We start from the raw sequence: 26,674 nt of genomic DNA, 5'->3' as shown, positions 1-26,674 counted from the left end.
AAGTTTGTGTGAGGGTTTTCCTTTAACTCTGAATCAGTTACACACTCATCTTCACCCACAATGGAGCCTGCCTTGCCAAAGGTATCTAGGATCCCAGCCAGAAAGCCACAGTATGGGGATTACCAATTATGGACACTAGAATGAAACCCTCTTAACTATATACCAGCACAGGTATGGTTTCACCACATCGTATACTAACACTCCTTGACCCCATCAGTTGAGATAAAGTTTGAAATCTTCCTATTCTGTTTCTTTCTTTGCTCAATATTGGAATGGGTGCCTGCTAGAGTTCTAACAGTTTCATTTAATTTTTGGAGGTATAATTTTTTCTTAAGACGTAACTCACGGGACGCCTGGGTGGCTCAGTTGGTTAAGCAGCTGCCTTCGGCTCAGGTCATGATCCCAGTGTCCTGGGATCGAGTCCCACGTCGGGCTCCTTGCTCAGCAGGGAGCCTGCTTCTCCCTCTGCCTCTGCCTGCCATTCTGTCTGCCTGTGCTCGCTCTCTCCCCCACCCTCTGATAAATAAATAAAATCTTAAAAAAAAAAAAAGACGTAACTCACATTCATAAAATTCACTCTTTAAAACTATACAGTTCAGTGATTTTTGGTATATTTTCTAAGTTGTGCAGCCACAACCACTATGTGCTTCTGGAATGTTTTCATACCCCTAAAAAAAAAAAAAAAAGCCATGCTCCTTGTACGTTGATCTTGTGATCAAATGTGAATTTCACTTATTTACTTGATTAAATTGTGCTAATAATTTTTGGAAATTCAATGAATAGCCTGTATATATAGTAATTAATACTATAATAGCTCGATATTATTAATGTTTATCTTGCTTATACTTTACCATTTGATCAAGGTGCGTACACACACACACACACACTTTAGTCTTGCTCTTGTTAAGGCTATTAGGGCCAGGTTGGGATATTAGTGACAAGAGTTGTAGCTTGAAGGAGTGAGTAGACACAGCGAAGGTAAAAATAATTCTCCTTTATTGAATAAACACTGTTTTCCATGTACTATTCCTCACTTACGTGGGCAAATGGAGGCTTATAAAGCTTATGAAACTTATTATCCTAAGATGGTGGAACTAGCCCACCTTGGTTCACAGTCCAAATTCGAACCGAGGCTCTCCAAACTCAGAGCACGCGCCCCTAACTACTCTGCTCTACTGCCTGCTGTTACCTTGGGCATTTGGTTTAATTACACCAACAGCTCTTGATCAGTGCTGTGAGGTATGCTTTCCCAAGTCCTCGTGCAATGCCCCGGATTACTGGATGAGAAGAGACAGCTCCTGTAGGTGAAATAATCACACAGCTCAACCAACATGGATAGGAGCTGGAATCCAGGGTTCTCTCCAGAGCCAACGTGGCTGGGTGACCCCTATACCATGTTGAGACTTCTGACAGATATCTTAGGCTTCTCTGTTCCGGCTTTCATAATAACAAAATGCCTTCTATTGTATTTATTTGCATGTTTGAATGCCTGCCTCAGTCTGAGGGCAGCAGATAGGACTTGATTTATGTGTGTAGTCCCTGTGCTCAGATAGTGAGTATTGAATGGATGTGTGGATAAATTAAAAAATGGGTCTTGCCACAAAGTCACTTGAATATTTGGTTTCTAGACCGCCTCAAGAGTTTAACCACCAGCATTTTAGTGAAAGGAGAACACATAAAATAGTTTGATCACACCTTTGTTCTCTATGTTTTTCCCAAAGTGAACTTAATTCCACATACACGTTAAGTAGAATGCTTTTTGCATACGCAAAGAAATGTGGCCACAAATAACTTTGGAAGAGGATTAGTCGTTAACTTGTACCTTTTGTAAGCAAAATGAATGAGGATACTATTAAAGCTGGTGGATTGGGGCTTTCATTAATCAAATAAGATCTGCAGCTCTGTTAGTCCTCCCCACCCCCAATTCCTTAGTCTCTGTGAATAAAGCAGTGACCTGGGAGTTCTTGAGCCCGCTCCCCCACTCCTTGGAAAGGTCCTGCCAACTCCCCATTGTCCTGTTGGATTTGCAGTCAGATGTCTTATGCTGGCAGGCACTGGGCAGGCAATGAGTTCTTTCCCTGGAAGTTGGGCACAAAAAGACCGGCATGGGAGCAGCCTGTTTTGGGACAGCTGCTCTGAGACAATGCAGTAAGCAAGGCAGAAATTCCTCAGAGCTGAGGGTGACTCGTGGGAGGAGTCCAGTTTGCTAAGGATTGTCATTTGCGGAGAGTAGGTGTGTGTTCAAGAAGGAGTCTTAACCTGGATGATCATTAACTCTTTCGGCCGGCTGGAGAGCTGCGGTGGCTTGGCAAGTTGGTCGCGGAGGCTCCTGCTCAGGAAGGCCAGGGAGGAGGAGTGGAATCACTTTTTCATGGGGGACCACTTTGAGAAGGGCCAGCACACTCTGCTCAATGAAGGTGAAGAGAATGAGATGGTAAGATTCTAACCACACTCCCCTCTTCCCATTCCCATTTCCCAGCCTCCAGTACTGTCCCCCTGCCACACACACACACACACACACACACACACACGCGTGTGCGCGGGTACGCACACTCTCAGACACACTGACCTGCCTCTCTGCAATTTGACTCTGGTATTACGTGAGAAAAGGTAGCGTCCAAGAAATCTCTCTGTCCCGTAAGTATAATCTCTAACAGCAGAACTTTGCTGGGCAGAACACATTGTATTCATTTTATCAAGAAGGGAGAGAAGCTCAATGCCACTTTAGGATGCCTTTTTGAGCCTCAGGAGTCCTGCAAGTTCTGTTCAGAACTTAAATCATTTCAGCAAACCCCTAATGTTGGGAGCAGTGCATTCCTTGCTAGGAAGAAGCAGAATAGCCACCGTAAGGTAGGAGTGCAGCTGAGTCTCTGACTGTCCTCTCTTCTCACATATCTGTGTTCGCAAACAATGTCGTCTGGGGAAAACATAAAATATTAGCAATTATCAGCCTATACACTTTTATGTTTACTTCTCCAATTTTGCTCATAGGTCTCTCATTATGGAGATTTTTTACAGACAACTTTTGGTGGTTCATGGTCTCTTTTATTTTAGATGTGCTCTCTTCTGGGGAACTGTAGGAAAATCAGAGATGATTCTTATGTTCTTGCTGTATTTAAAGCTGTATTTCTCATTTACAATGTAATCGAGAGAGTTAGAAATGCGTAATTTTGGTTAATAAGGCCTTTCTGTTAATTGAGTAAGTATAGTCTTTTATGCCAGTAATGGTGTAATTAAAATGCAATACTCCCATTCTATAATAGCATTTTATCTTCCTGGAATTAATAATGAAATAACAAACCCAAAAGATATTTATTTAAATTTTATCCTGGTTAATTGCGTTAGCCCTGACTATTAAATTCTTTGTTCCTGAACTGGTCTTTCAAGTTTAATCTGCTTACCTGTTCCTATAGCAACAACATTTTTTGGACCTTCAAGAGTAGATCCCTTGTGCTATCAAAGCTGAAAAAATTTTAAGGGAATAGAAAGCACCCGAATGGATATGGGCTTCTTAACCATCTCCTTACTTCTTTCAGATTGGACTGCTGAATGACCATTCTCTTTAGGCCCTACATAAACAGCACTGGAAATGACTTTCTAATGCTCTCTGTTGGCTATCATCCTTGTTTCTCCAAAATGTTTTCTTTGGAGAGTCAATATTCTGTTATTCTCTATATTAAGTTGAAAACTTGACCCTCATCTGGAATGCTCTTCACCAGAAGGCAGGGGCTCCTCCCTCCCATCTTCAGATGGAAACACACCCACTCTTTTCTCATACACTCATTTCTGCTCTTTGACAATTTGCCACTCAATAGTCATTAAGAGTCATCCACTTGCTAGCAGACATTCCTAGTGCCGGGGAAGCGACTCCTTCCCTAGCCTACACACTGCAGTGCGGCGATTTTGTTCAGACTTCATCTTCCTAATGGCCCTGCCCAGTACATCAGGGTGTCCATATCATGTTGTGGGCAGCTGGAAGTCCAGTTAGGAGAGGGCCTTTGGTATGGAAAAGGGGCTCTGTGCTTTCTGGCCCAGAGTCATTTGGCCAGCGGTCTCAGCGGAGGTGAGGCCATTAGTATGCAGTCTTGAGCGCTCCATCTTGTTCCGCCTGGAGAAACCTGGCCACCCGCCTGTTGCTGTGTCTGATTCTCTCCCTTTGTAACTCACTACTCCATTCCCCATGCCCCCTTCACCGAGAGTTGTAAACTTCCAAAATTCTGAAGATCTCTTTTTATTTGTTTGGTTTTGATAGAGTACAATTGACATACAATGTCATGTTAGTTTCAGGTGTACAGGATAGTGATTTGACAATTCTCTGCATTATGAAGTGCTGACCACGATAAGTGTGGTTATCATCTGTCACCAGATGAGGTTATTACAATATTCGTGACTATATTCCCTGTGCTGTACCTTTCATCCCTCCATAACTGGAAGCTTGTACGTCTTTGTCTCCCTCACCTATTTTGTCCATTCCCTCAGTGCTCTCCTCTCTGGCAACCACCAGTTTGTTCTCTGTGTTTATGAGCCTGTTTTTGTTTGTTTGCTTGTTTTATTTTGTTTTTCAGATTCCCCATATGAGTGAACTCATATGGTATTTGTCTTTCTCTGTTTGACTTCACTTAGCATAATACCTTCTAGGTCCATCCATGGTGTTGTAAACGTGAAGATCTCACAAAAATTATCAAGATAGCTTCAAGATAATCCATGTATTTTTACAGTGAGTTTTAGTTTACCAAGTATTTTCTTGGCCATTAGCTATTTTGCTTTTTACTATACTTTGTGAGATACATGCTATGATTCCCACTTTAAGGATGAAGAAATATTGACACAGTGGGAATTTGTCTAAGGTGGCATCAGTCAGTAAGTCCAGGGGCTGAGGCCCCACATTAATTAAGTTGGCAGCTCTTTTGTCTCTGGACCTAAATATAGCCCAGTGACATTGTACTGTTTTCAGTCCTTCCCCAGGACATTGTACTGTTAACACACTTTTTCTCTTAAGATAACAAAGCTTAAGAGAATGTTTGATCTTAGATTTCCCAAGAACTGTTTTGCCATATATAATTTGTAGACTTGTATTTCCTGAATAAGTCTGTCTCCTCTGACTTAAATTTTAATCCCTTTTAGAAAGCCAAGAAATTGTCTAGAAATGTGTCACATCAAAGTGTTTATAGTTTCTTGCTTTATAATATACACTATTTGGACCTTTGCAGTAGACATTCCTCCAATAATAGAAATCACTTCAAATTTCAAGAAAAAATAACATTCTAGAGTGTAGCTCTCATGTCAAATGAAGAACAGGAATGTTTCCAGGCCCAAAGATGCCTGGGACTGTCTTCCATTCTAGAACAAAAGAAAGAGGAATTAAAGAGCAACTCTAGGTGATATGAAAGTAATAATCTTAAGTGCAAAGTAAGACAGGAGTCAAGAGAAGGAAGAATTTGTTTGAAATTTAACAAGGAAGAAAAGGGGAGAAAGTAACCTTCAGAGCAGGTTCACCCAGATGACTTCCTCATAGCCTCAAAGAGCAAACTGTTTCTTAGCCAGTGCTGCAAGTGGACCAGCGGCCCCAATCTCACTGGCCTTAGGCTAGTCACCTGCTGCTTTACCTTGTTTCCAAATCTGTCCAATAGGAGTGGTCCTTCCTACTCCACCCGCTTCACAGGGCTCTTATGAGGATCAGCTGAAATAATCTATGGGCAAGTGTTTTGAAAGATGCAAAATCTTAGGTGAGTGTAAAGTAAGGTAAGCTGCTATTATTTAAATGAAGATAGGAAGTGTCAGGGCTTCAGAAATTAACCAGTTGAATGACTACTAACCCCAAAGTGAGGTCATCGCTTCTCACTAAGTAACCATAAGTAAGGACTGTATACTTTTATTCATCCACAAGCTACAGAGACCATTTATAAATGGAGAGGAGCTGAGCTACCTCATACCCAGCCCTGTACTGCTTACTTTGGGAAAACCACAATTTTCCTTGGAACTAAGTTTCATTATTTGTAGAAATATCAGACCTCCTGGAAGCTTGAATTCCTTTGAAATTCTGTGGGTACACATTTATGCTTTGAAATGCCTTAGAAATACTAAATGCTTGGGTGTCTGGGTGGCTCAGTTGATTAAGCAGCTGCCTTCGCTCAGGTCATGATCCCATGGTCCTGGGCTTGAGTCTGGCATCTGCCTCCCTGCTCATTGGGGAGTCTGCTTCTCCTCTCTCCCTTTGCTCTCTCTGTCAAATAAGCAAATAAATAAAATATTTTAAATAAAGAAATACAAGGGCTTATTTCCTTATACTATGACTTAACAAAGTGGTTGATTGATTGATATTGTGGTTTAATTGTCTAGAACATTGCTCACTGTTGTCCTTCATTATACCATTACAAGATCATACTCCTTTTAGGGAAGTGTTTTGTTTTATTCTAGTAAGACTTGTTTTTAAAGGTAATTGTTCTCTGATTTTTTTTCTTTCCTAGTTTCTAGTGAATAAGAAAACAAACCCCTTGGGGGCACCTGGGTGGCTCAGAGGGTTAAAGCCTCTGCCTTTGGCTCAGGTCTTGATCCCAGGGTCCTGAGATCGAGCCCCACATTGAGCTCTGTGCTCAGTGGGGAGCCTGCTTCCTCCTCTCTCTCTGCCTGCCCCTCAGCCTGCTTGTGATCTCTCTCTGTCAAATAAATAAACAAAATCTTAAAAAAAAAAAAAAGAAAACAAACCCCTTGATTCTTCTGATTCTAAAGATAACATGTTTACTATAAAAATATTGAAATGACATATAAGAATTTAAAAAATGAAGTAAATATAATTTGTAAATATTCTACTCAGACATGATCAGTATTATTGACCTTCCTTCTAAAGACTTATAAAAGATGAATCCACAAAATTCATCTAACTCATCTAACATACAAAACTTTATAATTTTTTACTACATTTTAATATCCTCTATACCGTTGTGTTTATTTACATCTGTGTATTTGTATCATGGAAATACTACACACTGGTGTGCTACTGGTCAGCTCTTTCTACTCCATATTCAGTAGCCCAAAATGAATAATGTTGGGTGTATTTATGCCATAGAAATCAGAAATGCTACACAGGACTTGCCTCTTGCCCCACCTGAAGGCCAGTTGTTAAATATTTACCAGCATACTACTGAACATATCCTTTCTTTAAGAATTCCCTGCTCCCCCGATACATGTCTAATATAGGAAGCATGCTGTATTGGGGTATCATCCATTTATTTGTACTATGCATCATGCCAAAACACAATAAAACCAGTCATAATCTATTCCAAAAAGCATGCATACACATATTCATAAATATATTCTTCGAACAAAAAATGGAGTCATTCCATCTATCTATTTTTTAAGCTCTCCTTTTCATTACACCTGAAAATATATCATGGCTATATTTTTCTTCTGAGAATTGTAGCTCCACATAACTATTTTAACATTTAAATTGTATTTGGATGAACTATGTTATATTAAGCAAATCTCTCATGTTGCTCACTTAAGTTAATTCTAAATTTTTTGGCTGTGATGGACAATTTGCACATGTAATTTCAAATACTTGTCAGATTTTTTTCCCTCAGGATAAAGTCCTAAAAATAACATTGATGCATAAAAGGGGATGTGTGTTTTAAATTTTGATTGATACATAATGCTAAATTGCCTTTCAGAAGATTGTGCTTGTACCAATATACACTCTGACAAGCAATCTTTTTTAAGAATACTTACTTTTTCTACCATACTTGTCAATGTTGAGCACTATCAATCTTTTCAACTTGGGCTCACCTGCTATGTGAAAATGATACTTTGAGGCTCTATTATTTCTGCATTTCTTTGATTTGAAATTGAGCACATCTCTATATGTTTATTGGCATTTTCGTTTTTTTTTTTTTTGACTACACTCTCTCAAAGTTATCACTCTTGTTGGATCAAGAAGTAGAGTGGTTAAGTAAAACCTGTTGAATCGGGAAAAGCAAGAGAAACTCTTTGAACTTCCCTGTTGTTTCTGAGAACAGGAAGAAGTTAGTACTGCAGGGAGTGCATAATAAGGCAGCAGGGTGGTGTGTGGTCTTTGCCACACTGGAAACCCAATCATGCCTTCAGCATGAGCAAGGGACATCTGTCCTCACCAATTATTTGGCTCACTTTCATAACTGATGTTTGTCTTTTCTTCTCTAACACGGAGAAGCAAAAGCACCTCCCCCTACCTCAATAGCTACTTATTTATTATGCTCCATGAGCACCTCCGAGTTGGTTGCCCATGTTAACTAGTGAACCCACAGATCTCATAGTGGGGGAATTGTGTTCAGACTGAGACATTTTGTCAGTTGAAATGTTCAGGAAGCTGGGCCACTGGCCAAGTCTAGTGTCTTTATTCTTGATTCATTGCTGCAGAACTCCCATGAAGTTAACTCATCTTTTTTTTTTTTAATTATTTTCTCTGTTTTCCAATTTTTTTTTAAAGATTTTTATTTATTTATTTGACAGACAGAGATCACAAGTAGGCAGAGAAGTAGGCAGAGAGAGGAGGAAGCAGGCTCCCTGCTGAGCAGAGAGCCCAGATGCGGGCTCGATCCCAGGACCCTGGGATCATGACCCAGGCCGAAGGCAGAGGCTTTAACCCACTGAGCCACCCAGGCACCCCTCAACACATCTTTGATATAAGCTCTTGAGGAGTAAGATTTAATTACTTCTTGAGGATAGGGACCCTGCTTAGTTCACCTTTCTGTGGCTTCTCCTTTCTCTTTCTCACTATTCCCAGAATTGAGCATAGTAGTGCTTGGCACAAACAGTCAGGGCATATTTGATAGCACAATTCCAAGCTCCATTAACCTGCAGTTTCGCATTCTGAGAAGAACAGGGAGGTAGCAGTTTGATTAATCAAAAAAGAAACTTGGGAAATTTTGTGTTATTTATTTGGAATGGCCAGTCATTTTGTGAATTTATCACTTGACTCCTCTTTCAACCAAGCAAAAACAAAGTTTATTCTTTGGAGTTAATTAGCCATACTACATTATTTTTGTATGAGATGCTTTATGTTACCCTTTCATCCGTTCATGTATAAATTCAACAAATATTTACCAAAAGCTTGCTCTGTGCCAGAACTTCTCTGTGCTAACCAAGGAGGATTTTGAGTGAATAGCAAAAAGCTTTTGTTTTTAAGGAGTTCACAGTCGAGCAGGCAGGGCTGAGTACATAATTTGTGGGGCCTAGTGCGAAATGAAAATGAGTTGTCCTTTGTTCAACAATTACTAAGAATTTCAGGATGGCTCTAGCAGAGCTTTAAAACAAGTTCAGGGCCCTTTCGAGAGCAGGACCCTGTGGGATTCCACAGACACGTGGCCATGTAGCTGGCCCTACAAGTGGAGGAACCAGGGGTACAAACACAATGAAACTGATGAAACAGCCAATGTGGGAGTCATGAACACAGAGCTGTGGGGGCACAGAAGAAGGAGTAGCACAGCCAAGGGGGGAGAGGGTACTTAATTTCCTCGGAGGAGTAGCTGAGGGCCCAAACATGAAAAACTTTGTAAAACACCCTCACGAGTGCACATTTTATCCTTCCCAATGACTACAAACACTGGTCGACCAAAAAAAAAAAAACAAAAAAACAAAAAAACAAAAAAACAACTGTACCAGGATCAAGTTGGGGAGTATATAACAAGAGATTCAGCATGCTACGGCAGCCTTGACATAGAGGATGCAGTGTAGAGAAAGGATTTGAAAGATACTTGGAAATTAGAGTTGAAAAGACTTCACAATCCATAGACCGTGGGGTAAGAGAGAAGAGGTGAATGGGATGAGTAGGATTAAGGATGTCTTTAAGTTTCCTAATCTGTACAGTGGGAGAAGATGACACAAGCTCTGAATCCTACAGGCAAAATTAGTAAAATTAAATTAAAATTAATAAAATTGCCACAGGTTGGCAATGGAAATAGAGATTGTAGTAGGAGATACCTAGATGGTGATTGATACGGACTGGGAACTTTATATATAGTAATGTATTTGATTGTCTCAGAAACCCTAAGAGAAATTATCATCTCTCTCATGCACATGTAGGAACTGAGGTATAGAGAGGTTAAGTAATATGACTAAGTTCCTTTGACTAAGTATATGGAAGGCTGTAGCTTAAGACCCCAGTTTAAATGTTTACTGTCTCTCTCTCTCTCTTTTTTTAAGGATTTATTTATTTTAGATGGGGAGGGGCAGAGGGAGAGAGAGAGAGGGAGAAAGAGAGAGAGAGAAAGAGAGAGAGAGAGATGACTCCCGCTGAGCGTGAGCAGGACACGAAGCCAAAATCAAGAGTCTGTCACTTGACTGACTGAGCACCCTTGTCTACTGCCTCTTACTTTTGCCAAATTCTGGATGCACTCCTTTAGTTGTTAATGGTGGCAAAAATGGCAGGGCATAATTAAAAGAGACACATTAGGAGACTGGAGACCAGCACTGTTTTGTTGGCTCTGCCATTATTTATCCTTATGGCCTTAAAGCAAATTATGTTCACATCTCTTTTGCTTTGTCTAATTTTAAGGTGGAAATAATAATACTTCACTAGTTTGAACCAGGGACCAATGCAGGTGGTTTATTGAGGTCCTTTCCAATACACACAATGTTGTGATTTCAAAAGTTTTAAAACAGGTGGATAAAATCGCTATGAAATGTCTTAAGAAAAAAAAAAAAAAAAAAGAAATGTCTTAAGAAATTTAAGTGACACTTTTGATTTTTTTTCAAAGCCCTATGAGTTTTTAGTCAAGGAAAGAAGAACATGTCTGGAGATATCAAGTGAGAACTGGAAATTTATGGCAGTTGTAATGTGAATTAGTTATGGATAAAGAGTAAATCCATTGGTAAATGATTAACCAGTGCTGAACCCTATAGGGTCTTCAGGCCTACAGAAGACATAGAGCACAGGAACTTGACCTTCATAACCATTAGTGCACTGTTGATGTGTCCAGAGGAGATTCATTCCTGGGTGCCATTTTCAAGTCTTTGTCGCTATTTTAAAGCTTTGTGAAGATTAACCAGAGTGGGATCACCTACCTCCATGGCCTATAGCTATTTCTGGATGCCTGTCAAGTAAACCTCAGTGAAACCAGAGCCTGGGTTGAGATGGAAGGCGGCTCAGAACACTGTCTCCTCAACTCTGTCCTCAGCCTAAGGCTACTCTTCTGGACAATGAGCACAACTATGCCCTAGATGCCCCTCAGAAATCAGAACAGAGAGGAGGCCCAGTGTGCTGCATACTTTCCAGAGAAATATGTCCTTCAGGCTAGGACACATTCTGATTTTGGTGGTTGCACACACATGGCTGTGGCTGGGACTGGAAGATTTTAGCATTTCCAGAATATTAGCATCTCGGAGCCATGGATGGAGGGTTTTGAAGCTCTGGTACTTGAGTCTCAGAATCAGTAGAGATGATACTGTGAGATCAATGATTTGAGGCCAGTTCAAAAACAAAAGAACCTAAGAAATGAGTTTGGCTAGATAAATGTTAACTTTTACTTGCTCTTTTTTTTTTTTTTAAGATTTTATTTATTTTTTATTTATTTGACAGATAGAGATCACAAGTAGGAAGAGCTGCAGGGAGAGAGAGAGAAAAGGAAGCAGGCTCCCCGCTGAGCAGAGAACCCCATGTTGGGCTCAATCCCAGCACCCTGGGAACATGACCTGAGCTGAAGGCAGAGGCTTTAACCCACTGAGTTCACCCAGGCACCCCTAACTTGCTTTTTAATAGAAATAAGGTCAATTTTTATGGCACACATTTACCTGCAATTTTGCCCTCTTTCAGCTTGGAATCATCAAGCAAAGTAAGGATCTTTAGCTTGGAGACCAAGCCATCCGATGTAGGTTTTTCCTTTAGTCAATTTCAGCAGTCAGTTATTTACATGCCATTTTCTCTGTTTACCCAAATGTGGTCTGCTTGTTTTCCCAGAACACATTATGGACTTTCTCTTTCATGTCTCCACCTTGATATCTGGCCATCTGAGTCCTGCCCATTCACCAGAGCCCATCTCAAACCCGATTCCTTTCCTTAAGGCCATCAGGAAGACCCTATGTCACACTTCACTTTCTTGTTTGGAGTCGATTTGAATGCCTATCTTCGCAATTTTCACTAGGTTTTATAGTAGAGTCATGTGTTAATCCTTCACCCTCAACTGTTTGTGAGTTGTTATCAGCAAAGACAGAGTCTTATATCATGTCTATATCTTATATACAACACTGAAGTTACTGAAGATGTTTCTGATAAGGTCATCTTGTAATGTTCGTGCACATCTTAAGAGTTTTTATCTTCTTTACGAACTCTTGAGTGGTCAATGCCAATTTTACAAAATGATACACTAAGAAATTATATAATTTGTCCAAATCTGGAAACTAAGAAGGAGCAAAAACAGATCTGGCACCCCCCCCCAAGCAGCTGGACTCCAAAGCTCCTATTCTAACTGCCTTAGGTCTTTGATATGGTCTTGTGCTAGCTACTACTACCACCACCACTGCTATTACTGCTATTACTGCTGCCACCACTCCACCACTACTCCTACCAGCACTACTACCACTACTGTGACCATTTCAACAACTGCAAAATAAGCCAAGACCATATTAGTTTAGTAGCTATTTTATACTTTGGACTTATTTTCAGCTTGTGAGAGATAAAACCTCCAGGTCTGTTTTTTTTTTTTTTAAAGATTTTATTTATTTATTTGACAGAGAGAAATCACAAGTAGATGGAGAGGCAGGCAGAGAGAGAGAGAGGGAAGCAGGCTCTCCCCTGAGCAGAGAGCCCAATGCGGGACTCAATCCCAGGACCCTGAGATCATGACCTGAGCCGAAGGCAGCGGCTTAACCCACTGAGCCACCCAGACTGTTTTTTACAAAAGTCACAGATCTCTGATCTTGGGCATAGAAGGAAAGAGGGGTGCAGGTGCTGGAACCAGATCAGCTAACAGTGTGTGCCTGCATTACTGAAGTGGTCTCTCTCCGTGCTCTTGCTCCTCCTCCCGTGGTGGCCTCCTTGACTTGTCACTCAAGGCTAAGCTTCTAGTAAGCATAGAGAGGGTTGTTGGTTGCCCTCATTCTACTTAGTCTTGGGAAGTCTCTTTGTGTCTGGGCTTGGAGGAGTGGGAGTGGAGTTTTATTAATATTCCTGTTCAGCCTCTGTATGGCAGCTACCTCTGTCTTTGATCTGAATTTGACTTCAGGTAGGAGTTTCCTGCCCTCCGCTAGCAGTTACCTGGGCTTGATTTTATAGAATCTTGGCTTTAGGATGGTAAGCTGTAGAGGATATTTGCTTCTATTCTTCATCCAGCATAAATTGATTTTTGCTTTCATCCTGGTAGAGGATTTCCTGCTTAGAAGTAATGGACCTGTGTTCATTGGGCCATGATGGTTTCATTTTCAAACTTTATGTGAGGCCCTCTGGTAACCGAGGATATTATGTAGCCTCAGGTACTATACCAGTGGGGGAAAAGTTGCCCTTCTTTCAAGAATCCCAGGAAAATACTCATTTTGTTTTCTAACTGGCTTTGATTAGATCATCTCTTCCTACCCCCTGTCCCCTTTTTAAAGATTTTATTTATTTGACAGAGAGAGAGAGAGTGAGCAAGCACAGCTCCTGATCTGAGCTGAAGGCAGATGTTTAGCTGACTGAGCCATCCAAGCACCCCAAACATCTCCCTTTTTAAACTTAGTGTGACCAGAAGAATACCAAGCTGTTAGTTACATGTTCATATCTGGAGTTGGGATCAAAGTTAGTTCCACATGAAGAATGGCTGATGGTGAAGAAATGGCTGGTGTGACAGAAAAAAGTGAGTGAGATAAATGGAGATTGGTCTCAACAAAAAATATAAATGGATAAACAGAATCTCCAACCTGATAGTCAGTAAATAGTAGTTGAATTGAACTAAGCAGATCACGTTTACAGTGGTCAAGTCCCCCACATGCTATTTTTGCTAGAGAGAATATACAATTTAGAGTTTTCCTACTGGTATTTTAGATATCTGTGAAGAAGTAGAAAAGGACCTTTAAGGCATACGTATTTATTTTTCAGATGTTAAAAGTGAAACATATTCTTTGACTAAAATGAGCACAATACAGGGGCGCCTGGTGGCTCAGTCAGTTAAGCGGCCAGCTCTTTGATTTTGACTCAGGTAATGATCTCAGGACCCTGGGATCAAGCCTCTGGTGAGGCTCTCTGCTCAGTGGCTAGTCTGCTTTGGTTTCTCTCTCCTTCTCTCTCTGTCCCTCCCCTGCCTCTTGTGTGTGTGCACACGTGTGAGCTCTGGCTTTGTCAAATCAGTCAATCAATCAATCAATCTTAAAAAAAAAAATAATGTGCTCAACACAGATGTGAAAGAAGGATCACAATGATTCCATCACCCAAGGCAAATGTCTTTAATATTTTATCTGGTATATTTCACTTCCAGTCTTTTTAGTTTGTGCCTCACCTTTTTTCAATTAAGTTTGAAATTGTACTGTATACTTTCATGTTGTCTCTCTTCACTTAATATTATTAAGTATATTTTTCTTCATACTTTCAAAATACTTAATAAATATTATTTTAATGCCTATATAACATTTAGTAATTACCCTATTCTTTTATTCAAAGATTGTCTTCTATTTACTACTGCAATGAATATTGCAGCAAACATCTCTGCATACAAATCTTTTTTCTATGTTTTGCAAAAGTTAGAAGGATTGCTTTTTTTTTTTTTTTTTAAAGACTGAAAGCCTTTCTCAGTGGCCTAAAATCATACCATTTGGAGGTGTGCACATTCTTTCAAAATCCCTCTCTGCAGTAGAGATCTAGGCTAATAAGGAATTGCCAGGATGGGATCTGCCTCTGAAAGGTTTTGTTTGCCATTGTCTATACCAGAGAACTATGAGGAGAGAGTGTGTACCAGGAAGTTGTGAAGCTCCGATTACTTAGCAGCTTTGCAGGCAGAAAGCGACATGTGCATATAAAGGGTCAGTTCTGACCATAGCAGATAACAAGGGTCCGGTAACAAACTGCAGGGCTTTCATATTTCATTCCAGAAAATATCCCATGTAGCTTCCTCCTGCTGTTTCTATTGTAGAAGGGATAAGTAAAGGCTAGAATTACTATTATTTTGGTAGCAAATTCTATCCCCTGTGGTCACAGAGTATCTGTTTTTTAATAAAGTCCTGATTGTGGGGGCCTTTAACCTTATGGGGAGAAAAATCTAATCATCTTCTTTCTGAACTTTCACACAAGCTCCCAGAACAGGAAAACAATTTTATTTCTGAGTGTTAACATTACTGAAATAATTGCCTACAGAGTATCCCAATTAACAAATAGTTAAACTGGGGCACCTGGGTGGCTCAATGGGTTAAACCTCTGCTTTCGGTTCAGGTCATGATCCCAGGGTCCTGGGATCCAGCCCCGCATCGGACTCTATGCTCAGCGGGGAGCCTGCTTCCCCCTCCCCCTCTTCCTACTGCTCTGCCTACTTGTGATTTCTCTCTCTATCAAATAAATAAGTAGAGTCTTTAATAAAATAAAATAAAATAAAAAACATCCAAATAATATACAAATAAAAATGGAATATTTCATTTCCCCAAGGGAGGATATGCTTTTCTATTTAATTTTTAATGACTTATTGATCAACTATTCACTGCTGTATCTCTAGTGCTTAGAAACATTATAAATATGCAATATATATTTTGGGGATAAATGAATGAATGATGGATGAATATAGCTAGTTATAGTTACATTCTGAAACTGTATGAAATAGCATTCAGATCTAAAGGTAAATAAGGATTAGAATTCAGAAAAGTAGAGGATTGGTTTACTATACTTCATTTCACCTATTCCATAGAAACAACTTTCCAGCAACTCAGACTTGTCTTTCTCCCACTCATTGCCTTGCCTCTTGAAACTTTCCTTAAATGCCCGCAGAAAAGGAAACTTAGCATGAGACAGGTCATTTCCTTGTGAGACAGAATATTATAAAGACTCCTCGTATGCTGAACTGAAATATGGTTCTGTTAACCTGAATTCATTAGTTCTACTTCTTTTGCCCTTTGGGGTCACCTGTCAAAAATCAACTCCCTTTTCTCAGGAATTTAAAAATTGTTCCTACATGTCCCCAATCTTCATGCCTCCTGGTATCTTTTCTTCAGTCTAAACACACTCGGTTTCTTCAACCACTCTTCATGTGGCATAGTTACCATGAACTACTACATCGAGGACTTACTATGTTCTGGGCCCATTGCTAAGCACTTCCATGCGATACATTATTCACAGTAACCTCATTGGGTAGATACTATCACCCAGGTGCAAAGGCCACATGTTTCCATTGTTTCTCTGTGGCAGGGTCCATCAACTTTGACTGTGGGTGATACCTGGCTCACTGACTTCTCTGAAAATAAATTTTGTTGGAGAACATCTTCTTGCATTTGTTTACAGATTGTCTCTGGCTGCTGTCGTACGTCGATGGCTGTTAGATGGTTGTTAGAGAAACCATGTGGATAGCAAAGCTGAAAATATTTTCTGTTTGGCACTTGACTAAAAAAGTTTGCTGATCCTACCTTTTTCCTTCTGATCTTACTTAAAAAAATTTTTTTTTCTTTATTGTCCAAATTTTGCATCCTCCAGCGATGGTTTAGGAGAGCTCTGGAAAGTCTTGGCTTGGGTGTGTTTAAGGATTTGAATGGCTGTCAGCATGGTCAATAGATATTTACAAATTACTGTGGTGGAAAGTGCCCTGTTTGAAAGCCTGGGTTCTTTCTAATCTGGTTCTTTCTAATTCTTCCATTAACCATTCATTTTGTGTGAGGAGTTTCCCCTTGCTGGGCCTCTGTTTTTTTTTTTTTTTGTTTGTTTGTTTTTTTTCCATCTCTAAATAGATTTAAATCTCTAGGATCTGTTTGATGTAGTTACACACTTATCTTCATTTGGTTGTCCAGACCCTTACTTACCAGCATGAACATTGGTGTCCAGATGTACAAGAAGCTTCATCTGTTGGAAATAGTAGAGCCATGTATAACCAAGAGCCAGTGGATCCTTAGATTCCCCAGATCATGGAATTTCAGATAGAGAAAATCACTCAAAGATAATCTAGTCCAACACATTCATTTTTAAAAAGGTTTTGTAAAGATAATCAGAGACTCACATCCATTTGCAAGAAATAATACACAGAGATTCTGTGTATGTTTAACTCATTTTTCTTCATTGGTAGTATGTTGTAAAACTGTAATAAAATATCACAATCAGGGAATTCACACTGATAGGCCAAGATACACAATATTTCCATCATTACAAGTATTCTTTGTTTTGCCTTTTTATAGTCCTATCATTTTTTCCCCATCCATATCTACTCCTTAAGTCCTGGCAACTACTATTCTGCTTTCTGTTTCTCATTTCAAGAATGTTATGTACATAACATCATACATTATGCGAACTTCGAGATTGACTTTTTTTACCCAGTGTAATTCCCCAGAGATTCATCTAAGTTGTGTGTATCAGTAGTTCATTCCTTTTTATTGCTGAGTAGTTATCCATGACATTTCATGATGCCATGGTTTTTTTATTTTTAAAAGATATGATTTATTTATTTGACAAATAGAGAGAGCACAAGTAGCAGAGCAGCAGGCAGAGAGAGGGGGAGAAGCAGGCTCTCTGCTGTGCAGGGAGGCCGATTTGGGACTCTATCCCAGGTCCCTGGGATCATGACCTGAGCCCAAGGTGGTTGCTGACTGAGCCACTCAGGCGCCCTGATTTATTTAAACCATTCATCTATTGAAAGACACTGTAGTTGTTTCCAGTATTTGGATATTATGAATAAAATTGCTATGAACATTTGTGAATAGGTTTTTATGTGAACATAAGTTTTTATTTTTCTGGGATAAATACTCAGGAGAAGAATTGCTGGGTTGTATGGTAGTTACATGTTCAGCTTTTAAGAAAACTACCAAATTGATTTCCAGTGTGGTTGTACTATTTACGTTCCCATTGACAATTATGAGTGATCCTGACTCTCCAAATCCTCCCCAGCACTTGCTATTTTCACTATTTTTAATCTTAACCATTTGGACCATTTATCTCTAACCCTTCTCTATATAGCTGTAGAATGATATCTCATTATGGTTTCAATTTGAATTTTCTTAATAGCTAATGACTTTGAATATCTTTTTGTGTGCTTATTTGCCATGTGCATTTTCATGTCTTTTTTCAATTATCTGATTGAATTGTTTGGTATTTTACTATTGAGATTTGAGTGTTATTTATGTATTCTAGGTAGTAGTTCTTTATCGAATATGTGGTTTGCAATATGTTTGTAATGTGGATGTCCAATTTCTCCAGCACTATTTGTTGAAAAGACTATTTTTTTCTTTGTTGAATTGCTTTTGCACATTTGTCAAAAATCAAATGGACAGAGTTATATAGGTCTATTGGTTTTTATTGTGTTCCATTGATCTATGTGCCAGTGCTACACAGTCTTGATTAAGGAAGCATATAATAATTCCTGAAATCGGGTAGACTTGTTGCTTCCACTTCCTTCTCACTTTTTAAAAAATTGTTTTAGCTGACATAGTTCATTTGCTTTCCATATAAATTTTAGAATAATTTCATTTATATCTACAAAAAATCTTACTGAGATTTTAATAGGAATTGTGTAAATTTTATATATTAAATTTGGGAGAGTTAAAATGTCTGTTAAGTTGATTGTGGTGTATCTTTCCATTTATTTAGAATCTTATTTGATTTCTCTTAGAACATTTTATAGTTTTCAAAATGCAAGTTCTATTGTGTTTTGTTAGATTTACAGCTAAGTATTTCATTTTTTGAGAGATTATAAATGGTCTGTCTTGTTTTTCAAATTTTGGTATTCAATGTTTATTACTAGGTTATAGAAATACAATTAATTGATTTTTATATGTTTATCTTGCATCTTATGACCATGATTAACTAACTTATTCTTTCTAAGAGAGGTTTTTTTTGTTTTGTTTTTTTTTTTTTTGGTAGAGTCCTTGGGATTTTCTATATAAAAATATATCACATGCAAATAGGAACAGTTTTAAATTTGTATGCTGTTTTTTTCTTTTTCTTATGTTGAATAAAAGCAGAGAGAGTAGACATCCTCATCTTGTTCCTAATCTCACTGGGAAAATATTCACTATTTCATCATTAAATATAATGCTGCCTCTATGTTTTTATAAATGCTCTTTATCAAGTTAAAGAAGTTCGTTTTCATTCCTGATTCCCTAAGAATTTTTATCATGAATGAGTGTGAAATTTTGTCAAAAGTATTCTCTGTGTCAATTGATATGATCATGTGACTTTTGAATTAAAAAAACGTTTTTTTCATCTGTTAACATGGTGGATTACATAGATTGATTTTTGAGTATTAAAGTAGCTTCCTATCCTTGGAATAAATCTTACTTAGTAATGGTTTATAATTCTTTTACTTTTATTTGTTAATATTTTATTGAAGATTTTTGTTTCTATGTTCCTCAAGAAGACTGACCTATAGCTCCTTTATTTTCTTTCCCCTTCTTTCCTTCCTTCCCTCCTTCCCTCATTTATTAAACACTTAAAAGCTATTAGTTATACAGTGTGGTGGTAGAGGAGGATAGACTTCACTGGGCTAGTGCTCTGATAGCAGAATATAGAAGTTTCTGTGAGAACACAGAAGAAGCAATTCCTGGGTTACTTCTGTGGGAAAGTGCCAATTGAAAAGAGTCTAAATGCATGAATAGGAGTTTACCAGCAAGCCCAGTTAGGGTGAAGGACATTCCAAGTGAAGGAAACACAATGTACAAAGGTACTGAGATGTAAAGGAACAAAGCACATTCCATTCAGAGAACTGAATGTAGCTTGGCAAAGCTGGTGTGCAGGTGTATGTGTGTGTGGTGGAGTGGGACTGGGAGAACAGAGAGTTGAGGCTGAAAAGATAGTGTGGGGAAGATTAGGAAGAACTCTGCATGACATTCTAAAGGGATTTAAGGGTTTTAAGTAGGTAACCAACCATACTGGTTTGCCTGGACTTTCTGGGCATTGGCACTAGAGATCACATCCTGAGAAATCCTTCAGTGTTGGACAAACTGGAATGGTTGGTCCCTCTAATAGGAACTGAAATCAGATGTCTGCTTTAGAAAGGTAACACTGTAGCAATGTGGAAGACCATGTAGAGAGAAGTGAAACTGGGACATGAAGCCTTTTGCAGTGATTCTAGCGTGAGCACTGGTTGATCTAATAAGGCAGGAGTATCAGGGATGGAGAGAAGAGACCAATTTGAGAAATATCTAGGGGACAAGATGACTAGACCATGGGACTAATTAGATGTTGAGGGAGAAGGAGAAAACTATTAAAGGAAATTCCTAGATTTCTGAGTTGTACAACTGGGTGTGTAGTGATGGTGGTGGTGCTAATGCAGGGAGAGAGGAGTGTGTGGTTAAAGAGTTTGATTTTAAACTTACGATTAATTCTGACTGAGGAGGCATCATAGAAGGAGTTGTTTTGTTTTGTTTTTTAAAATTTTTTAAAATTTATTTTCAGAGTAACAGTATTCATCGTTTTTGGACTACACCCAGTACTCCATGCAATCCGTGCCCTCTCCAATACCCACCACCTGGTTCTCCCAACCTCCCACCCCTCTCCCCTTCAAAACCCTCAGATTGTTTTTCATAGTCCATAGTCTCTCATGGTTCACCTCCCCTTCCAATTTCCCTCAACTCCCTTCTCCTCTCTAACTCCCCTTGTCCTCCATGATATTTGTTATGCTCCACAAATAAGTGAAACCATATGATAATTGACTCTCTCTGCTTGACTTATTTCACTCAGCATAATCTCTTCCAGTCCTGTCCATGTTGCTACAAAAGTTGGGTATTCATCCTTTCTCATGGAGGCATAATACTCCATAGTGTATATGGACCACATCTTCCTTATCCATACGTCTGTTGAAGGGCATCTTGGCTCTTTCCACAGTTTGGCTACCGTGGCCATTGCTGCTATAAACATTGGGGTGCAGATGGACCTTCTTTTCACTACTTCTGTATCTTTGGGATAGAAGGAGTTTTATATGAATGGTGTCTTTAAAGAATGCTAGTTTTTTTTTTCCTTCTGGGAGAGGGACCAATGAGGTTGGGCAGGTATTTGCAAAACAAAACAAAAAAAACTCCCAAAAGCCTGCTTGCATTAAGGTATATGGGTGAGTAAGAAAAGACATTTCTAGGAACGGTGATAGTTATAGGATATACTCTGTTTAGGTGCAGTGTTGCTTGATATGGCTCTGATTAGACTGAGGGAAATAAGGAAAGACAAAGGCATTGTTTTTCTATAAATACAGGACAAGGCCAGACTACCCAACTCGTGTGCCATGAATGGCTCTGGGGTGCTAGATAGGGATTACAGAGGTTCTTACAGAAATGTTGAGATATTGATCTCCTCTAGTTATAGGTGTCCTCATCTATTTATGTGATGTGCACTGTGCAAATATTGTCATTTTACTATGGGTGCCATTATATGGAAAAGATGTGTAAGCACTGTGCTGGGGAAGTCCCTTCTTTTGTTGGGTTTAGAGTTAAACTTAAATTGATCAAAAAATACACCTCAGTTTTTATTAGAATGCAAAATAACAAAGCAATAATTAAGTTTTCATTTCTTTCTGTCTCATATATCTTATTTTTTCCCAGCTTTATGGAGATGTAATTACATGTAACATTGTGTAAGATTAAGGTGTACAATGCAATGATTTGATATACATAGATATTGTGAAATGATGATGTTCTTTCTTTTTTTTTTTTTAAAGATTTTATTTATTTATTTATTTATTTCACAGATGGAGATCACAAGCAGGCAGAGAGGCAGACAGAGAGAGAGGAGGAAGCAGGCTCCCTGCTGAGCAGAGAGCCTGATGTGGGGCTCAATCCCAGGACCCTGGGATCATGACCTGAGCCAAAGGCAGAGGCTTTAACCCACTGAGCCACCCAGGCGCCCCTGATTATGTTCTTTATAAACAAAAACTTCAGGATTTTTTTTCACCATTCCTTTGTGGGACAAAGTTATTATTTCTAAAAAAATGTGTACCCATTAAAATAAAAGTAGCTGAAAACTGGTCATTTGTCTGCTGTCTTTGAAATAAGTGGGAATGTAGCTATTAGTATTTGAACTCTTACAGAATGACTGGCCCTTTAATAAGTCATTATTATGAAATAGGGGAGGAGCTTGATTAAAAAAGAACCAGCAGGGACACCTGGGTGGCTCAGTGGGTTAAAGCCTCTGCCTTCAGCTCAGATCATGATCCCAGAGTCCTGGGATTGAGCCCCATAATGAGCTCTCTGCTCAGTGGGGAGTCTGCTTCCCCTCATCCTGCCTCTTTGCCTACTTGTGATCTCTGTCTCTGTCAAATAAATAGAATCTTAAAAAAAAAAGAACCAGCAAAAGTACACCGATGTTCATAAAGGGTCTGTGACATTTCCTCTTTTTTATTGTAAAATATATTCTTATATATCTATATAAAAGTACACAAATATTTTTGTAGAAATCAATGGATAATTATAAGGCAAACATTTATTAACTGTTGTCCAGGTTAAGAAATAGAATAATGCCTAAGCAGTTTGGAAAAACCAGTTGTAGGGGACATTAATGTGATGCTGTTGTGAAATTTGAATATGGTTTGGGTATGTGTTGGGATAAAAACTCACTGACCTGGGAAAAAGAAGGCCAGTGAATGAAAAGCACACTAAAAAAAACATGTACAGTATGGTTTCCTTTTGGTGAAAGAAACAACATATACGCAGGAAGTTGTTAATTGTGGTGATCTCTGGGTTGTAGGAATGTCAAGTTTTTATTTGTATTTTTATCTTCTTATCTTTAAAGTGCGTATGTCTTGCTTCTGTAATAACAAAAACATAACATCCCCCAGATGATGTCATAAATATCTGGCCCACCATTAAATGCCCTGAATTACCTTGTATCTGTTGGGTGTGGCATCCCAGGATGTTTGAAAAATGTAGAAATTCAGGTCCCCCTTATACCCCACTCTTCTCCCAAACACGTTCCATTCTTATCAAGTTACTCATTTCGCTATTGTCTACCCTAATTTTACCTTTTGCCACATCTGTTCATTTGCTTGAAATTCTTCAGGAGATTAGGAGGTTCCTCTCCCACCTGCCACAACCAGAATCAGGCATCACAACCTGATGGTGACATGAGAAACTGAACAGTGAGAAACCTGTGCCCAAGGCTGTGCTCAATTCTGAATGCCAGTTGTGGAAATGAATCAAGTTGTCTTGTCACACTGGAGAGTTCTGATGCTCCATTGATGAACACAGCACAGTGGCTGGGGAGTCACACTGTGGCATGGTAGCTCCCATTCTCAGAGGCAAGCATGGGGCTTCCTGCATGTTGTGTGCTCCCTCTTCCAGAGAGCTATCTGATAGCTCCCCAGCAGGTGGTCTGCACACGCCTGTTGGCACCACTTTGCACAAATGGTGCAACAGAAACCATCCGAAGCTTGAGCGAGGGTCACATGGATGGCTTTGAAGTAAAAGCAGACATCTCCCTGGAAAGGATTTATGATGGATACCTCAGGAGCCTGCAAGCTGTCACACAGCTGGTGTTAGGAAAGTTCTTATTACAATAATTACAGGTATCAAAATTTAGAGAGATGCAAGAGATCATACAGTCCAACCCTCTTTCTGACAGATGGAGAAATGGAGGCCCAGACAGGGGAAAGGATTGTTTCATTGGACCATAGTTTAGACTCGAACCCCATCTCCAAACCAGTATTTTTTTCCCCCCTACACCAGTGGTTGCAAAATTGTGTGGTATGACTCTTTTTCTTAAGCATTTAGTTTAATTTAATTTTTTTTTGTGTTCTAAAATGTGTTGTTTATGTACCACACCCAGTGCTCCATGCAATACATGCCTTTTTAATCTTTATTTATTTATTTATTTTAAGATTTTATCTTTTATTTATTTGACAGAGAGATCACAAGTAGGCAGAGAGGTAGGCAGAGAGAGAAGGGTAAGCAGGCCCCCACTGAGCAGAGAGCCCCACTCGGGGCTCAATCCCAGGGTCCTGGGATCATGACCTGAGCCAAAGATGGAGCTTTGGCCCACTGAGCCACCCAGGTGCCCCAATATATGCCTTTTTTAATACCCACCACCGGACTCAACTAACCCTCAACCCCTCCTCCCCTCCAAAACCCTCAGTTTGTTTCTCAGAGTCCATAGTCTCTCATGGTTTGTCTCTCCCTCTGATTTCCTCCAACTCTTGGGGTATGACTCTTGATAACTGTTAATGTTATTACTTTGGGCTCAAGGCCATGCATGACCAACAAACACTGGTAGAACCTTTAGAAGCAAAAGTAGAACTCAGTCATTTGAGAGTGTGTGGCAGGTTTTGAAATGGCATATAAATGTGCAAAAAATACATACAGCCAATTTAATAATAATTCAAAACCTGTATAGTCATTGCCTGAGTCCGAAGAGAGAACTCTGCTAGCAGTACAGAGGTTCTCTTAGGGCCTGCCCTAAATATGACCCATCTCTGCTGTCTGTACCCCCTCCATGCAGAAGTGACCTCTCACCTGGCTTGTATAATTATAATTTTCTTGCCTTTAAAAATATTTTTCTAATTATGTATGCATACCATAGCAGTATTTTTGAGGTTTCTGTGATTGAAATCAAACTGATTATATATTCTTTTGTGTTTTGCTGCTTTTCCTTATTAGATTGGTATGATGTACATTACTACACAAAATTGTAGGTTATTTGCATTGTGTCAGAATATATCACTGTAAGATTACACTTTCTAAAAAGTCAGTTCTATTTTGATGGACTTTTGGATTGTTACCAGCTTTGAGTTTTTCTTGTTTGTGTTCCTGGTACCCAGATACATAGGTTTTTGTAGAGAAGATACAAGTAAAACAGTTGAATTGCACAATGTGTGTGTCTTTACTTCACTGTGTAATGCCAAAGTGCTTTCCAAAGTGGTTTTGACAATTTATCTCATCAGCAATGCTCAGAGAGGATTCCTCATTCTAAGAACGGGTGGTGACCATTGTTCTAGCACATGCTTTCAACTCACTTCCACACTGTGGAAACAATTTCCCGCCTTCTCAATGATTGAGCCTGGTAATATAGTGCTTTTCAAAATGATTTTTATCTACCCAGGCCCTGTTTAGGCATAAACTTGTGATGGAAATCAGTATACTTATATTGATTTTATGTTGTTTGAACAGGTAGAAATGGAGTTGTTCTGGTTGAAAGGGCAGTGTTTGGTGTGCGTGTGTGTGCTAAGTGGGAGGGAGTTTAGAGTACACCTGGACCCTAACCTAATGTCTGGCACATGGTGTAATTATTAGTAGAGTTGTCTGAAATGGAACAGCCTTCCACAGGAAATAGAGTTTGCTTCATTGGAGGTGTGGGAGTTTCACATTATAAGAGAAATACAGGCTCGGGTCATCTCTGATCTTTCCCTCTTCTGAGTTCATGACAGCATACTTCTCCCTCTTTCATTTTCTAAAATCGTATGGTAAGTAACAAGTAATCATACCTGGGGAGAAAGACAAATAATAATACAAGTAATCATACCTGGGGATAAAGACAAATAATAATACTTAGGGATACAATTTATTGTTGGGATAAATTCTCTATTGGTCAAAGAGTAGGGGGCTGACTTTGGAGGGAGCTCATTGCTTTTCCTCTGCTCGCTCTCTCTGTGTGTTTTTATCTGAGAGTTCTCTTAAGATCTCAGCTTTTGGAGTGCTTGGTGGCTCAGCTGGTGAAGCATCCGACTCTTGGTTTCAATTTAGGTCATGATCTCATGGGTCATGAGATTGAGCCCTGTGTGGAGCTCCGTGCTCAGCAGGGAGTCGGCTTGAAGATTCTTTCCCTTTGCCCCTCTTCCCACTCTCACTATCTCTCTTTCTCAAATAAATAAATAAATAAATAAATCTTTAAAAAGTCTCAGCTTTCTTCTCTGAAGAATGATGTTTGGCGGAATGTTTGCTATGATTCACCAGGTGCTAATTGTCAGTGATTACCATTTTTGTCCTCTCTGTTTACCAGTCTTATAATATCCCAATATAAGGAATTACCATATAATTGGAGCCATTGGTGCACTCAAACAGTATCTGTGGGCCTGTTGTGTGCTGGGAACTGTTCTACTCTGTGCCAAGATCCAGCAAGGAACAAGAGAAACCAAAGCTCTGCTCTTGTGGAACTTACATGTTAGGAACAGATCACAAAGAAATAAACAAAAATATCAGAAGAAGATACAGGCTTGTAGAGGTTTAAAATAGGATGATGTGCTAAAAAGTCCTTGGGTTGCTTCTTGAGACCCTGTGGTCAAGGAAGCTGAGATCTCAATGATAAGGAGGGACCAGACTTGTCAGGGCATCCCTCAGGGTTTAATAACTAACCTTAAGTCTAATTGCCCTCATAATAACAGCAGCCTATATTTGATTAATGCTTCTACCACTGTTATTCATTTCATTGTCATAACAGTTTTGTGAACAATAGTGTTCTTAACTTTTAGATGGGGTACTGACTTCTGGATGATACAGTTAGTAAGTGGCAAAACAAAAACAGTCTTGAACCCAAGTGTTTGGTCTTTAAATGTGGCCTTTCCCCTCCCTGCCCAGTCTTGGGTCTCTATCCTGTTCAGTGAGTAGGCTGCCCAGACAAGCCAGTAGTCCCGCATACTGACCT

The 26,674-nt window shown here is 39.4% G+C and overlaps 1 protein-coding gene across 5 annotated transcripts in view; it reads left to right on the top strand.

Moving 5' to 3' along the window:
- The first annotated feature begins 2,034 nt into the window (after positions 1–2,034).
- The window catches only part of ATP13A4 (ATPase 13A4), a 126,367-nt gene continuing 101,727 nt past the window's right edge, over positions 2,035–26,674 (top strand). For 2 of the 5 annotated variants that reach the window (XM_013052609.2, XM_013052610.2), the window contains exon 1: positions 2,036–2,434. In XM_013052609.2, the coding sequence (XP_012908063.1) occupies positions 2,264–2,434 (171 nt within the window). In that variant the 5' untranslated portion in view covers positions 2,036–2,263. Of the gene's footprint in view, positions 2,435–2,554; positions 2,638–26,674 lie in introns of those variants that run through there. The other 3 variants (XM_013052611.2, XM_004745283.3, XM_045088728.1) reach the window with 3 other exon arrangements.

Source organism: Mustela putorius, unplaced genomic scaffold (assembly GCF_011764305.1).
Source record: "Mustela putorius furo isolate JIRA1106 unplaced genomic scaffold, ASM1176430v1.1 tig00003834_pilon_pilon_pilon, whole genome shotgun sequence".
In the NCBI taxonomy this organism is placed as follows: domain Eukaryota; kingdom Metazoa; phylum Chordata; class Mammalia; order Carnivora; family Mustelidae; genus Mustela; species Mustela putorius.
This window is presented reverse-complemented; position numbering and strand designations above follow the sequence as displayed.